The sequence below is a fragment of the Symphodus melops genome, assembly GCF_947650265.1.
Source record: "Symphodus melops genome assembly, chromosome: 14".
Lineage (NCBI taxonomy): Eukaryota > Metazoa > Chordata > Actinopteri > Labriformes > Labridae > Symphodus > Symphodus melops.
In genome coordinates this window covers 18,947,197-18,962,756 of record NC_136704.1, presented here as the reverse complement: position 1 = coordinate 18,962,756, position 15,560 = coordinate 18,947,197, and the positions used below count along the sequence as shown (strand labels likewise).

General features: G+C 38.7%; 1 protein-coding gene across 1 annotated transcript; it reads left to right on the top strand.

Annotated features, from left to right (window-relative positions):
• The first annotated feature begins 244 nt into the window (after nucleotides 1-244).
• On the top strand, nucleotides 245-9,582 carry LOC306835411 (neutral cholesterol ester hydrolase 1-like). The gene is made up of 5 exons (XM_079361910.1): nucleotides 245-469; nucleotides 2,875-3,097; nucleotides 4,379-4,448; nucleotides 5,324-5,495; nucleotides 6,010-9,582. Exons 1-5 carry the CDS (start codon nucleotides 335-337, stop codon nucleotides 6,628-6,630), a joined length of 1,221 nt encoding a protein of 406 aa, XP_079218036.1. The 5' UTR covers nucleotides 245-334; the 3' UTR covers nucleotides 6,631-9,582.
• The last annotated feature ends 5,978 nt before the right edge of the window (nucleotides 9,583-15,560 follow it).

Here is a 15,560-nt window from a genome sequence, read left to right as displayed (position 1 = left end):
AACACTTAAAAAACATTTGCAACAGGATAAATACATTCCGTGTACAGTATTTCTACCATCACAAAAAAAACTACACTTCCCGTCAGGAAACTCCTTACACAATGCCTTCACAACTTCCTCTTTCAGTTTTCAAAATAAGAGTATTCAGCATGTTTTTCGCGATGACATCGACGCTAAAACAGTGATAAAACCTAAAGCTCGGGGTTTATTTTGAAATCAAGGTCAATCCACTGTGTTTCGTTGATCTCTGACGGAGCTACCAGTTCCTTAAAGCCGGGGGAGTGTAATAATAACTGTATTACCGGTAGGCTTTAGACAGGTACAGTCTGCCGCCATGAGGCTCCGTTTGGCCGGAGCCGTGCTGCTGTCGGCGGCTGCTTACTACGTCTACTTGCCGCTACCGACAGGAGTGTGTGAGCCGTGGAAGCTGATGCTGCTGGACGCGCTGTTCCGGAGCTTCATGAAGGCGGTGAGGATGCAGTGAAGGGGGAGAGAGGAGGAGGACAGGTTGATGAGAAAATACAGTAGCTGTCAGGGTTAGATAGTTCCAGAAAATATAGATTAAAAAAAAAAATTTATGCAATGGCAATAGAATAGCAAAGGGTCAAAGATGAAATTACATATTAATTGAGCAAAGTGTTAAAACATGTGAGAATAAATAAACAAAAACATGACACTGGACAGGTCACCTATAGATTTATGGGAGAAAAGAAGAGAATATAGTTTTTTTTTTAATCAAATTTAAGGATTTTACGAATAAGCAAATAATAGATTTGAAAATGATTAAATTAAAATGTGATAATAAATAATATTCCATACAAATAGAATCAACTATCTGAATGTATACATTTAGCAGAGCATAATATAACTGAACGAAGAAGATGACAGCATTAACAAGAAGAAACATGAAACTGTAATGAAGCACACTGTGCAGCTATTACAGTGTAACAATAACAGACTGAAGCAAATGAACATAAATAAACCAGTAAGGTACTGGTGTAGAATTGATTAAAATAGAAAAGTCGATGCTCTAAACCATAGTGGAAAAGAGAAGAAAATGACATAATACAGCTTAGCAGAATGCTTTACCTTTGACCAAACTGTATCATACTATAGTACAGTTACAGTAAGAATGGTATGGATTGTAACACACTGCACTGATTAGAGAAGAATAAAGAAGATTAGACTTAAGATGATTACAACAGTCTGTACCAAACTAATTCACTATAGGTTGTGCTGCTAAATTAGAATATATTACAATAAAATAAACCTAAAGTAACATCAAATCTGTACTATTGTGGGGAGACTTGAAACAAACAGCATTACGGTATTTTCAGTCGATCTGGATATTGCCCAATGTTGCACTTCAGAAACAAAATGGAAAAAACAATGTATTAAACCTATTATAGCATAAAGCAACGTTAACAGTAATGAGCATTTGAATGTATGTCAAATACCAATTTGTCTTATTCCCAGCCCAGTTATGTTTTTTTAGATGTAAGAAAGTGCGACATTTGCCCCTGAAATTTAGAGTATTAATAATTAGAGTATAAAATATGTAACAAACAGTTTAAGTAATAAATAAGTAAGTGTACTTGGTTTCACTCCAAATTCAGAGTTTTTAAATCAGTGTGTCTTCTGTCTCTGTGTCTGAGTGGGTGTGTCAAATAACAGCTCAAAAAAGGCGGAGCACAAACATCCTCAGAACAGCTGCAGGGAGAGCGACAGCTCGGGCGTGAAAAACCTGTCTCAAGCAGGACGTATGTGTGTGTGTGTGTGTGTGTGTGTGTGTGTGTGTAAAACACCCTGCAGAGACGCAGTTTATTCCACTGTTCCAATCTACTCATATTTTTACACACAAATGTTTAATTCTATATATTTGGTGATTTCATTTTTTTAAATTTTATTTAAATGAATATGTTTTCCCTTTGTTGAAAGCAGCAATAGGTGTTTTGGAAAGACATTGTAAATATCTAAAAAAAAAAAAAAAGCTCTTTTCATAACCTTTTTCAGGGTCCCAGTCCTCCCAGTGAGGTTAAATCAGGACACAATTGGGTAGATTAGAACTGGACACAACAGAAAAGACTCTAATCTTATGGACAGGATGCTAGAAATTAAGCAGGTACTCGACTGTTGATGCAACACGTAAAATGACCTCTGAACCTGCTGCCTTTAACCCTCACCTGTTTGATACACTGTTGGCCTTGTTGTACACATGTGACAGAGCAGCTGTTATAACATAAGCTCCTGATTAGCTCACAATGGCAGAGTTCACACACCCAAATCTTATAAACCTGCGTCACTACAGTGAAACACGTTTTTTACTCACACAGGCACAGACAGGGTTGAACTTTCTCTCCTTGCATCGGCCCTGTGAGGTTTCTGTTCCATCTTTTTACACTGTTAGTTTAACCTACACACAGACAGCAAAGAGAAATCCACTCTGAGTAAAACACTGTGATTTAAAGGTGAAACAGAGGTGAAAAGTGAGTAAATATAGTTACTAAGTCACTTCTTGAAAACATTTTAGAGGCAAATGCTGCAGTTTTTACTTCACTACATTTATTATTTAGATTTAGTCTGCAGATTCTTAGATTTAAAAAAACAAAATAATCAACTAATTAATTATGATTTAGTCTGAATAATAGATAATGAAAAGCCTAGAAAGTAACTAAAATCACATTTTAAAAACATTTCTTTCCCATGTATGTTGAGTATATTATGGAAGTGACATCTTGAAATCAAACAGTGTTTGTTGTTAATTTAGATTCCCATTAGCTTCTGTGTCAAACAGTCTCCACATCTTTATTTAAACCTCACAGGTCTGTCCCACCTTGCCCTATCACTGTTCAATAATAACAATTTGTTTTTCAGAGTGATGTGGCGCACGCTCTCGGTGTGTGTCACCGGCTCCACCTGTTGAACCAGGTGGTGTCGTGGTTGGAGGTGATCGAGCCTCGGTCCAGCCCGGTCCTGTACGTGACAGACTCAACCCTGGGCGGCATCCCCACCCGCGTCTACCAGCCGAAGGGTGGGAAGCAGCTGAAAAGAGGGATCATATATTTCCATGGGGGAGGATGGGCCCTCGGCAGTGGACGTAAGTGTGAAAAGTTAAGAAAATAAAGAAGGTTGAAGTTGTGATGGCATTTCTGTAATTACTTATTAATGCATTATGTTAATTCCCTGTTCCTGATGTCAGCTTTGTCTAGACACCATGGACAGCTGGGAGAGAGTCAACAGCTCTCCCTGATATCTGCAAGGATGTTTGGGAGAACTTGTTGTTCACTCTGAGATCCTAGACATCCCAGATTAGTCTAGGTGGGTCAATGTGGCACGACCCTGATAATGATAATATGGTTTTGAACATATGCAGAGCCTTGAGTATTCTTCTGATGTGTACACTTTCATCAACATTAGCCATCTGAGTCTAATGAGTCTTATTGTGTCGAGTCAAGTCTTGCTAATTTCCTCAACAGAATTTAATGTGTTGTTTGTCACTTTAATTGTCAAACGTTAATTAAAAAAAGGGGCGCTGGTGACCAAGTGTTTTCGGGTGTTTATGTGTGTGTGTGTGTGTGTGTGTGTGTATATATGTGTGTGTGTGGTTGTGTATATATATATATGTATGTGTATATATGTGTGTGTGTATATATGTGTATATATACACACACACATATGTATATATATACACACACACACATATATATGTATATTTGTATATATATGTGTGTGTGAATCTACACATCTATATATGTGTATATGTATACATATACACATATACATATATATGTATATGTGTGTGTGTGTGTGTGTGTGTGTGTGTATATATATGTGTGTGTGTGTGTGTGTGTGTGTGTGTGTGTGTGTGTGTGTATATATATGTGTGTGTGTGTGTGTGTGTGTGTGTGTGTGTGTGTGTATATATATGTGTGTGTGTGTGTGTGTGTGTGTGTGTGTGTGTATATATATGTGTGTGTGTGTGTGTGTGTGTGTATATACATTAATAAAATAGCCTCAAAGAAGAAAACAAAGTCAAGGTCTGGAACTCTTTCTACACAAAGCTAAACACATATTTCTTTTGTTTAAACATTATTTCTATTTTATCCTTAAAGTTGGACTTTTCTTGAAGCCTTACGTTGATGTGCTTGTTTTAAAATGTTGGCTTTGACATGTTTATCCGATTTTATATGAATGACACGCTATCTCTGTCTTTATATTTACTTATTTCCTATAAAGAACCTGATGCATTATTTTAAACCACTTAAAGCTGCATTTATTGTGTAACATGTGCAAAAAAGGTTCAGTTTATTAGAATCCATTCAGAAGTTTGTTTCACATTCATGGCTGACGAACACAAACATGTCCTTCGTCTTCTCAGGGATGCGATCGTACGACCTTCTTTGTCGAAAAATGTCTGAGGACCTGGACTCTGTCGTCATGTCTGTCGAGTAAGTTTTGTCAAATTGTTTTGTCAAAATTCAAAAACGAGGTTTAAATAACTAGATTAAAACAGGTACTGACGGGCCGAGGAAACGCTACCTTTAATTCTCAATGAGGAAACATAAGAGGTTAAAAATGTAATAGAGCTGTCAACATGCAGCAGCCAGTGTGTCCGGTCCTGAATGGTCTGTGTCTGCTTAGGAAGAAGGAAGGGAAGGCTTTAGGACGCCCCCACACGGCTGTTTAGGACGCCCCTCTGTTTACCAGTCATCATGGCAAACCAACCGGTGTTGCAGTGATGGAAGTGGCCTCGCAAACTGGTTCAGATGTATCAGATTCAGACATGTGGTCAAACTAGGATAGATATTGGAGATGCTTTAAAGACTGACACAGAGCTGGCCGAACACTGAAGCTTCAGGGTCCGGCACACGGCACCCTGTGTGCACATGGACTCCAGGGTGGAGTGGGTGGGGGGGAGACTGTTTTCTTTTATGTTTTAAATTTAGACTGTGGAATCAGTTATAAAAGCTTTGTGTCAGAGTTACATACTGCTCCTTTAAAACAGTATGTCTGAAAATATGCACTAAACTCTTCCCAAAGTTTTTTAACTATGAAACTTTAGTTTTCAGTTTTATGAGCTGATAATGCAACAGTCACTGCAGGGAAACATTTTTTTTTATCTCAAGGGAAACATATTTATCACAGTTTTTCCTGAGAATTCCAATTGGACACTTTTGATTCCGTCTTAAAAGAATGAAACTAAAAACTGAACACGCTAAGCCTTCTATGCTCCTCCGAAGCACCCACGCTGCCCGTTCTTTAAATTTTACAGTGTTATGTAATAGGAATCATTTGGTCTTCCTTTGGTGTCCTGTTGTCATAGTTACCGTCTAGCTCCAGAGGCAGTATTCCCGGACCAGTACCACGATGCGTTGGCGGCGGCGAGGGCCTTCCTGTCCTTTCAGGTTCTGGAGCGTTACGGCATCGACCCGCAGAGGGTGTGTGTGTCAGGAGACAGCGCGGGGGGGAACCTGGCTGCAGCTGTGGCGCAGGAGGTATGGAAACAAACAAACACACACACACACACACACACACACACACACACACACACGCCTCAGAATATAGTGGGGCAGCAGTAGTGTGCAAACTAAAACTAAAAATCAGTATATAGCATAAAAGCTGAGAGGACTCGTGATGTTTTTACATTTATAAAAACAACTCAAACTAAAACAGACAAACAGGTGTAGAAGAGATCATTTGTGAATGTTTTTTTTTGTTTTTAGTGTGTACAGTTGTCAGCAATAGAAACATTTCTGCATTCCCCCGAGAAGAACAAAGCAATTGTATTTAGATTAAGAATCAAAGTAAAATAATAAAGAATGATTTAAAAGCTGCTGTGATTATAAAGAGTGTGTCATTTATAACTGAAAAGAAATTGAATGAATGCACTAACTCATCAAAAATGATGAGCAATCCACCCTTTCAGTTTTTAACTACATTTTTTTAGTTAAATTCGTCTTCAGATCCAAATCAGCTGATCTTTGACTTTATACCCGTCTGTGTCCACAGCTCAGCTCAGACGACACTGTCACTGTGAAGTTTAAGGCTCAAGCGTTGGTTTACCCGGTGCTGCAAGCGCTCGACTTCTACACCCCGTCCTACCAGCAGAACCAGGCTGTGCCCATCCTCTACAGGCACTATATGGCTCGCTTCTGGCTGGAGTACCTTGGCGCCGACCGCTCTCTGGAGCCCCTCCTGCTCGCCAACAACCACAGCTCACTGGACCAGCCGGCTATCGGGGCCAGCACCCGCTCCAAACTGGACTGGACCGCTTTGCTCCCGCCTAAACGCAGGAAACATTTCAGGCCTGTTTTGAAAGAAACAGGGACGCTGGAAGTGATGGGTGTCGTACCAGGGCTGATAGACGTGAGGGCGGCGCCGCTGCTGGCGGAGCAAGAGGTTCTGGGTAGGACACCTAAAGCGTACGTGATGACTTGTGAGTTTGATGTGCTGAGAGATGACGGGTTGATGTACGTGAGGCGTCTGCAGGACGCTGGCGTCTCGGTGACCAGCGATCACCACGAGGATGGCTTTCACGGCTGCATGGTGTTCGCTTTCCTGCCGATGATGTCTCGGGTCGGACAGAGGAGCATGGAGAACTACATACGCTGGCTGGACCAGAATCTGTAGACAATCAGAGCACCGCGGATCCTCAAAGGTCTGCGAGAAGAGTGTGTGCAGCACCAAAGATGTCCCGGGAGGAGAAAGTCCGGTACTTCAGAGAGCTCCTCATCGGATCTGTAGAGAGGAGAAGAGTCTTTGGTTTCACAAACACACGTTGGGATAAAAGTGGGTTAAAAAAAAACATGATTTGTGATATTAGCAAATGAAAGGTATGATCTGCTGCTGTCACAAGTCTGCAGCTCGCATACATATTGAGTAAGAGTCACATCTAAATTCAAGGCTCTTGACTATCCTGTTTGTACCTCCAAGCAGATTTTATTACTGTTCATATTCACTTGTGTACTTGATGTGCACCTGAACGATTTATAATTATCTCCACTAGGGGGCGAACTGAACCAAATCATACAGAAAATCACCCAAGAAATTCAGATTTTGTAGAATATAAACCCAACATTGCAACACCTACTGAGATTTCAAAACTTTTTTTAAAAAATAATGTGCCATTTAATCTGCCACAATGTGCAATAAAAACCAGCCATGTAAAGCTCAGCATATGAAAGCAGTGAAGCTGGAAATCACTGAACATGAAGACTAAATTGAGCCACAGAGCTTCCTCACTGAAACCAAACATTTACGATCAAATACAACCAAAGAAAGAGAGGCTCTCACATTAAAGTTGAAAACCATGAATCCAATGAGACTGTTCATACAAAGGTTGTTCCCTAATGTTTATTATTTATAAAAGAAACAGCATACAGAAAAGTTGGACCTCCAAGGTCCACGATGCCACAAATTAGACATTATTAAAACACAGCTGCTGTTAAGAAACGAGCACACCGCTGTTGGAGCAGTTTTGAGACACAAACGGCCTTGAAGACGGACAAAAAATGTTTGTACAAAACAATTCAGGAGGGTTGTCCACATTTATACTGTATGTTCACAGATTTCTTTTGTGATAGATGTTAAAAAATGTTGAGCTGCATTTCTACATTGACTATGCATCAATATGTCAATGCACAGACTTTCTTTTTATTAAGACAGCGTTGTTAAGTACAAAAAAGCATGTTAAATCTTTTGAAAAAAATGATTTTCAACCACTTATGCCCTGCCGTGATTCTCTGCAACACGAGCTGAGAGGCACGTCAACAAACGAGTCGGAGCGCCGCCTTCTGCTGGACAAACTATGTAATGACACTGTCTGAATCCTCCAAAGTCAACATGCAATTACTACTGAAAACTGTTGCTTTATGTATCAGGGATTGTCAGGAAATGTATTCTTTGTATTTATTTATGCATTCATTTATTGATAAATAGTCACATTGCAACCTAAATCTGAAACTTTAGGAAAGTATCAGTGACACCTAGTGGTAAAACTGTTTTGAATAAGAAAGTTATTCATGCAAACACTTTAACATTAGAGCCAAATGTTATGTTAAGTTACCTCATCATGCTTTTTTAAATACAGTTGGTGCCATTGGTATACCAATTATTGACTATTCTGGTTTAATTTGTTATTCTTCCTGGTAATCACAGCTTTCAAAACGGTGCACCAATGTTTTACTGGAGACAAAACACCTCCTGTAAGGCTAGTTTGGAGCTGACACGTGGTGTATGTGACCCAGTTCAGTATCTTTGTTTAAAAAGTAATGAGCCTTGAGTTTTCTGTTGACTACTTGGACTAGTTTTCGAGGTCATAGTCCCTCTTCAGCTTTCATTCTTTTATGAGACACTGGAACAGCCCTAATACACACACACATGCACACGCGCACACACATGCACACACCACAAGCCAGTCAAGGTTGCTTCGTGTGTTTCTGTACTAAAAGTATGCCAGAGTTCACATCTGTGTATATTCACTGGATTGTGCAATATTGTGTGTTTGACAGCATCCCTCACTCTCTGTAACTTCACCCTCTGATGACCACTGCACATGCACAACCAATGCAAAGATGATGATGATGAGAGCTGTGAAATACACACAAGAATCCCTGTAGTACCACCACAGAAGATGTCCCAAAAGGACTCTCATGTTTCCCTCCTGACCGCTGCTGGCCCAAAACTAATATAATGAAGTGACGACAGCGGGCGTCAGACAGACTTGGCTTTGGCTCATGGCCCTAAAGTGGCAGCGATCCAAACACTGAGCTGAGTGTGGTCATTAAAACACTGGCTATCAGGAGATCTTCTTTTAAAAGGAAATTATTCCAGACAGTTTATTCCTAATATGTGGTTTTGTGTAAGCAATGCAAAGTCAGCATGCACACGTTTTTGTATGCTTTCAAGGAGAAACTTTGGGTATGCACATGTAGTGAAATAAATCCCCTTTAAATCAGACATGGAGATTAAGATTAGATAAGGACTCTAGGGAGAGACTTTGAATGTTTCCAAGTGTTTTACATTTCTGTGTCAAATGATGCATCAAATAGTTTTGTATTGTTAGAACAAGGTTTTAATATGTGGAGTTATGCAACAAACACAACTGGCCACAGATGTTCTTCTGCAGCTCCTGAGTCCTCAAGTAGCTGTTTTTATTGGCTCCTGTGATTCTCTGGTGGCATGCAGGGAGCATGAGCACAATACTTTTTGCTTTCTTTGTCATTGCACGCTTTGGGTGTTATAGTGTGTGAGTGTGAATGCATAATATTTCTGGACAGCGTTTTAATGTGATCATGAAAACAAAAAGACCCTGGAAGAGATTTGCTGCAGCACCTGCAGAGGGCGAGCTCAGGTGGCCATGTTTGTGGTTTAAGCTTTTAACAGAACAACTGATTCGATGAAAGACACGGAACACTTTTATTGAGGATCTGAATGATTGCAAAATTCTAAATGTTTTTTACAGACATTTTTGGGAATCTGAACATCAAAACCACAGTGTCTTTGTTTAAATGTCAGTAAGTGGTCATGTATATTATTGAAATGCTAATCTGTAAAAATACACAAATAAATACACCAAACATCTTTCATGCATGTAGAGTTTGTCATTTTCTTTCTGCTACTGGAGAAAAAAACACTTGTTCATTCTATCAAATGCTGGAATAATTGAGAGTGTGATTAATTTTTTTTTTTTTTTTTTTTTTTTTTTTTTAAGATCCTCATTGGCATCAGCATATCCATGGGCTAATCGGCCAGTGTTATATACACGTGTGAACTGCTTTTCTGTGTGAAACATTTGTATTTGAAATAACTCGAGGTCGTGAACTGATGGTCAAAAAGAAAATCGAACATTTTAAGACGTAACTTTGACTTTTAAAATATCTTCAATGAGAGTTTTTACGACACAAAAAAATGAAGGGCAGACACTGATGATACTGCATTATAAAGTTCATAAGTTATAGTGTAAGTTATAATCAGGCGACAGTTTTCTTTGCTGTAGTTGCTGTAGTTTGCTGTAGTCCATTGCTATTACATGGAAGCCTTAAGAGAGCTTGAATCCATACGTTATATTGTGCTCTGTTTCTGTGATAACATTTACATTGTTTACTTGAGTTCTCGGTCTTCCTTCCTTCGGGATAACTTTGTTGGTTTTCCGTTGATAAAGTCATTTCAGTGGTATTTCGAAATGTGGAGAAATTAACTGCTAATCTCTGGGGGGGGGAAAACTATTGTTTTCTCAACACGTATACGAGTTAAAATCTTTTTAAGCAGTTGTTTTTGAAGGTGCTGTATAAATATAGTTATTATTATTATTACTATTATTATTATCTTGAGAGAAGAGACTCAAAATACAGCTCGGTGGGTGTCTTTGTTGAAGTGAAAGCCTGACAGGAGATGGAGCCAAATCCCAGTTTGTTATCATTACTTTTTTCTCTTATTGTCATAAAATGTAGCATTTTTCTGTGAGGGAAAAACAAACACAGGCTTAAATTCTAAATCCAGTGTATATTTAGAATGTATGCCTCTGTGTTTGACTTATGCATGTGGTCTTTCATCTTGTGAAAAGTAAGGGGAACTAAAAAACAGAGCTAAAGATTTTCTGCCAAACTTTCTCCTCCGTGTAAAAATGGATTACTATCTACCTCCGTCTGCATGGATATCAAAGAAACAGCCCTCTGTGTCTGTCTTTTCTTTGACCTTGCTTCACTGTCTTGTGTTTTCCTGACGCAAACACTTGAGTTCTTCAAGTCAAAGCCTGCAGAGAAACAGAAACCCGTCAGATGTTTGCGTGACAGAGAGTAACATGCCATTCAGGTCATGTGATCACAGGTGAACAGGCTTCTCCTGACAGACAGGTCTGCGTTTGTTTATCTGTGATTTGTATGAAACCACACCTGCAGCATTTCAGGTTGCATCATGAGCGCCAAAGGGCATCATGTGCGTGTGTGTGCATGTGTGTGTCTGTGTTTTAGATGTCACATTTGATTAGTGTGCACATCAGGACCTCATTACTCCAGACTCGTTTGATGTTTGCTTTGTTCTATGCAGGTCAATCATCAGATGAGCTTCATCTGCCACTGATTGATTTATAAGTGTTTCCAAGTTGCCTTGAACTCAGCATCATTCAGCATTCAGCCTCTTACAGCTAGTTCTCGCCTACCTGGGTGTTTGTTTGAGTGATGTGTTTTAGGCATGAAAGCTCGTCAGTGATTGGCTGAGAGAAAGTCATAGTGGTCAGTAGGATACATGTTCTGATAGCCTGCACTGTGCAGTGCACCATTGAAACGTGAAGGGATTCAGAACCACAGACCTGAGTGGGAAGATTCAATAATTCTTTGTTTCTTCCTTTTTTTAGACGTGTATTACATCTAAACATCTAAATTGTTAAGTATGTATGCAGCAGTCTCATAGAGGGGCAGACAGCAGAGTCTATGCAATGTTTTACATAAAGGAAATAGAGGAACAGCTCACACAGCTGCAGGAAATTAAATTGAGTTTGCAAGACAGTTAGATCCAGGAAACCAGAAAAAAGCCTGTTAAATGTGAGGGGAAACCATCTTGTTTCTTTGGAAAGACAGATTTTAAGTCATAATAATTAAATGTGTTTTTACCAACACTATAAAACTGATATATTAGATAAAAATGTGGAATTGGAACAAGTGAGTGTTAAAGTCAGGACACATTAAAAAAACACTTTACACTTTACAAATTGTTTACACTGTGAGTTTGTGCGTATTGTTTTCTCTTTCCTCTGCCGACCAACAAACGACATGGTTAAACTATAACCATGAATAATATTTATTTGATTGTGAACACATGTTTTTAATTGCCTTCAGCTCCCAAACCATAAACAGATAAAAACATAATGACAATAAACATAATTCACTTTACTAGGACTTGTTGACCATTAGATTCTTCTATTAGACTTATCAATTCTAAACTAAAACAGAAAGGCAATGTATTTAGTTAATAAATGAGGCAACAGTCCAAAACTTAAATCACAACATTAATATTCTTAATCCAAGATCTTAAAGCTGGAAATTGACTGGCTGATTGAAGAGACAGTTAAACGTAATAAATAAAATGACAGTACAGCTATAACAATATAGTTAGTTATTTTTAAAGCAAACATTCTGTTTTCAGGCAAATGTACACTAATGCTCCTGTAACAGCGTCTCTTAAATTTAGAAACGCAAAAGAACATACAAAAAGAATAATTTTATTAATAATCAGGCCTATCATTCACGATAATTGCTGCAATGTTAGTTAGCGCTTGATGTAGTCCTATAGTCAATATATATATATATATATATATGTGTGTGTGTGTGTGTGTGTGTATGTATATGTATATGTATACACGGCATATATGTATGTGTATGTGCATGTGTATGTGTATATATATATATATATATATATATATGGACACTTTATGGACACTTTACACTATGCTTAGTCAGCAGATCATGTCTTAAATATTATGAGGAAAGTTTACAGATAGTTAAATGATGTTGAAGCTGGATTAAAATTTACTAATGTATATTTGTTAGTAACAGTTGTGGATGTGATGCAAAATTGCTATTTTGACATTTATACCATCACCTTGTTTCAAAGCCCTGCTGTTGGGCAAAAAATACTTAAGGCGTAGAATGCAGCAAGCTGTGTCGACCTTATAGCTAATTAAATACATCAGGGTGTAGTCTATATAGTGGGAAATTTTTCAGGTGATTAACTCAAATGGATATTGCTCCAGGGCCCTGTTTCATCTTAATCTATTCTTGCCTCTGGGTCTCATTTACAGATATTTACACTAATCCCTGGGAATTATAAAAAGTACAACTCCATGCAACTTCTCACCGTTCATACTGATTAAAATAAACACCAGGTATGACTGTGACACTCGTGAGAAGATAAAAATAGTGAAGAGACACCCTCAGCTGCAGTGTGAACATATATTTAGCTAATGTACAGTATGACTTAGTGTGACCCCACAGAGTCCTGACACTTCCTCCCCCAGCCCCCTGGTGCTGCTCGTTAATCACTTGGTGCTGAGATGATCATTTCTAAGAAAAACAGAGGCGCCAGGAGCAAAAACAAACCGGTGAGAATGTGAAAGGAAAGCTGGAGCGGCGGGGAATTCATGAGGGAGAATGTTATCGCTGTGACTAAAGGTCATATTGTTCAGTTCTTCCTGACAGGCAGAGAGAGAGAGAGAGAAGGGAGTGTAAGGCAATTTGGAGGGAGTGGAGGGAAAGGAAGGAGGGTGAGTGAGAGGGGAGGGTGAGACTGCAAAATGGCAAGGAGAGAGAGAGAGTTGGAGGGAGGACAGAGAAAGATTGGTAGGGAGGAAGACAAAACTGTTGTGTGGGCCTCAAACCGCTCAAGGTCACAAAATCACACACTCAAACGCATCAATCTAAAATATTGAACCAGAATTGTAAAACCATGTGTAACTGTTAAACGTGGATTTACAAAAAAAAACATGTACAGTGAAGTACTGACATTGAGGTCTTAAACTTTCAACCAAAGCAAAAGCAACACGAAAATAGTACCACTAATGACCACTTGAGACTGACTCCAAAAGTGAGTCAATCCCCATTCATCCCAATTCTTAAATGCTTAAGTCAGATGTAACTCTAGCTACATTGGTGTGCTCCCATTCTGACACTGGGGCATCAGTGGGGTCCAACACTGATGTTGGATAATACATTTGTACAGTCTTGTTCACGTTCATCCCTTAAGTTTTGGACAGGGTTTAGGTCAGGGTTCTTTAAGTTCTTACACAATAAAATCTGAAAATAATTTCCTCATGGAGCTGGCTGTGTGCTCAGGGGTATTGTCATGTTGCAACAAAAGAGAGTTAAATGCAAACTGATGTCAGAAAGTTGGACTAGTTTCGAGAAAAGTGTTGCATCATGTAGGATTGCAACCTTTGAGGTGGATCCCAAAAATACTTATCTGTTCTCATGATTTAATATCATAATGTATATTTTTCATATCTTTCTCGTGTAGTGCGGCAAATGCTTTTGGCACGGCACTTTAGTCATCTGGAGGTTTTATGTAGAAAACATTTATGAGACTCTTGAGAACTCTGAAGGTTTTCAAGAACTGGATGACATCTGTTCTACCATCAAAAAGTCCTATAAATCCAACATGAAAGAGATTACAAACACAATATTGGGTAAAACAGCCAAATCTAAGGTGGCCTAATCCAATACGAGTAAAGGCTAAATCACGTGGGAAAATGTGTATTTCTACCTTATAGATTCTTTTTATTCTCAAGGAAACATCTCAGATTATAAAAAGGGTGGACTTTTTTTTTTTTTAAGAGACCCTTTTCTTTTAACATCCCTCGGGGCTTAATGCTCTGACAAAATAGAAAAAATAAGGTATCTGCCCCATTTCCAATAATGAAATAATTTAATGGTTTACGTTCCTGACGATCTGCTCGCGCTCTGTGCATGAACTCATTGAGTATGAGACCACCAGTGTATTTATATTAATTTTATTGTTTTTAACCTTTATCTAAACAGGTAATTAATCCAATGAGATCAAGATCTCTTTTCACAGGGGTGACCTGGCCAGGAAGGCAGCAGCACAAGTCATAATAAATATTACATGGTTAAGAAACAGTTTACAAACAATAATCTAGGAATAGATCTTTGTCAGTAAGACTCATCCAGTGTCTATACTTCGGCATCTACAAACCGGCACAAATCTTAAAGCATAGTAATGATGTCCAATGATTGTAAACATTTGCACCCATACACAGTACATGGACAGTATATCTCGGTCTCCTTCCATTGCACAAAAGTGAAGCCAAAATACAGCATCCAGTTGAAAGGTGCAGGCATAGTAATGATAGGAATTAATTCTTTTTGAATCGGAGCTGGATCTTGTGACTCTATGCCTTTAAAAGAGCCATTCTAACAAATGCTGCAAGGAGCCACATCTGTCAAAAGAGCTCTCAATAATGATGTCACATCTGCATCAAATTTGCATTCGCTTCAAATAAGTTAGTTAATCAAAACTGCAAAAAAAAAAAGAAAAAAAAAAGAGAACATTTGAATGTTGATGATTATGACGATAACTAACAATGACAGACTATGGAGTTGACAAGAATTAATTAGTCATCAATTTAATTTTATGTTTTGACCCATGTCCTGTTTGCACACATGCAGATGCAGAACTTATAACCTTCATAGCAGCCAGTAAATAATGTAATTTAAAACATGCGATTAAACTTGAATAATTGCGATAAACGTTTGAAATTTTGCGATATATCATGATAAAACACTTTGACAGCCCTTTTTATTACACAGACAGTATAGAAGATTATATCTAGAGAGGGTCTTTCGCTCTCTCTCTCTTGAAATTGGCAGCCCTCCTCGACCCACTTCTCTCTTTACTCCTGATTCCTGAAATGAAATGAAGCAGTGAGTGAAAAGTCTAAACCATTACGCTTCCTCACCCACCACACACACGCACGAAGAGGGGGGCCTAAATGAACACAAACCCACAGAAAGCAACCTGTAACATGCAGAGCAGACTCCCAATGCACACAT

Coding starts and splice junctions, on each gene's coding strand:
- LOC306835411 (XM_079361910.1), top strand. CDS start 335: ATGAGGCTCCGTTTGGCCGGAGCCGTGCTGCTGTCGGCGGCTGCTTAC. Junction 470..2,874: donor TCCGGAGCTTCATGAAGGCG/GTGAGGATGCAG, acceptor TTTGTTTTTCAG/AGTGATGTGGCGCACGCTCT. Junction 4,449..5,323: donor TCTGTCGTCATGTCTGTCGA/GTAAGTTTTGTC, acceptor CTGTTGTCATAG/TTACCGTCTAGCTCCAGAGG.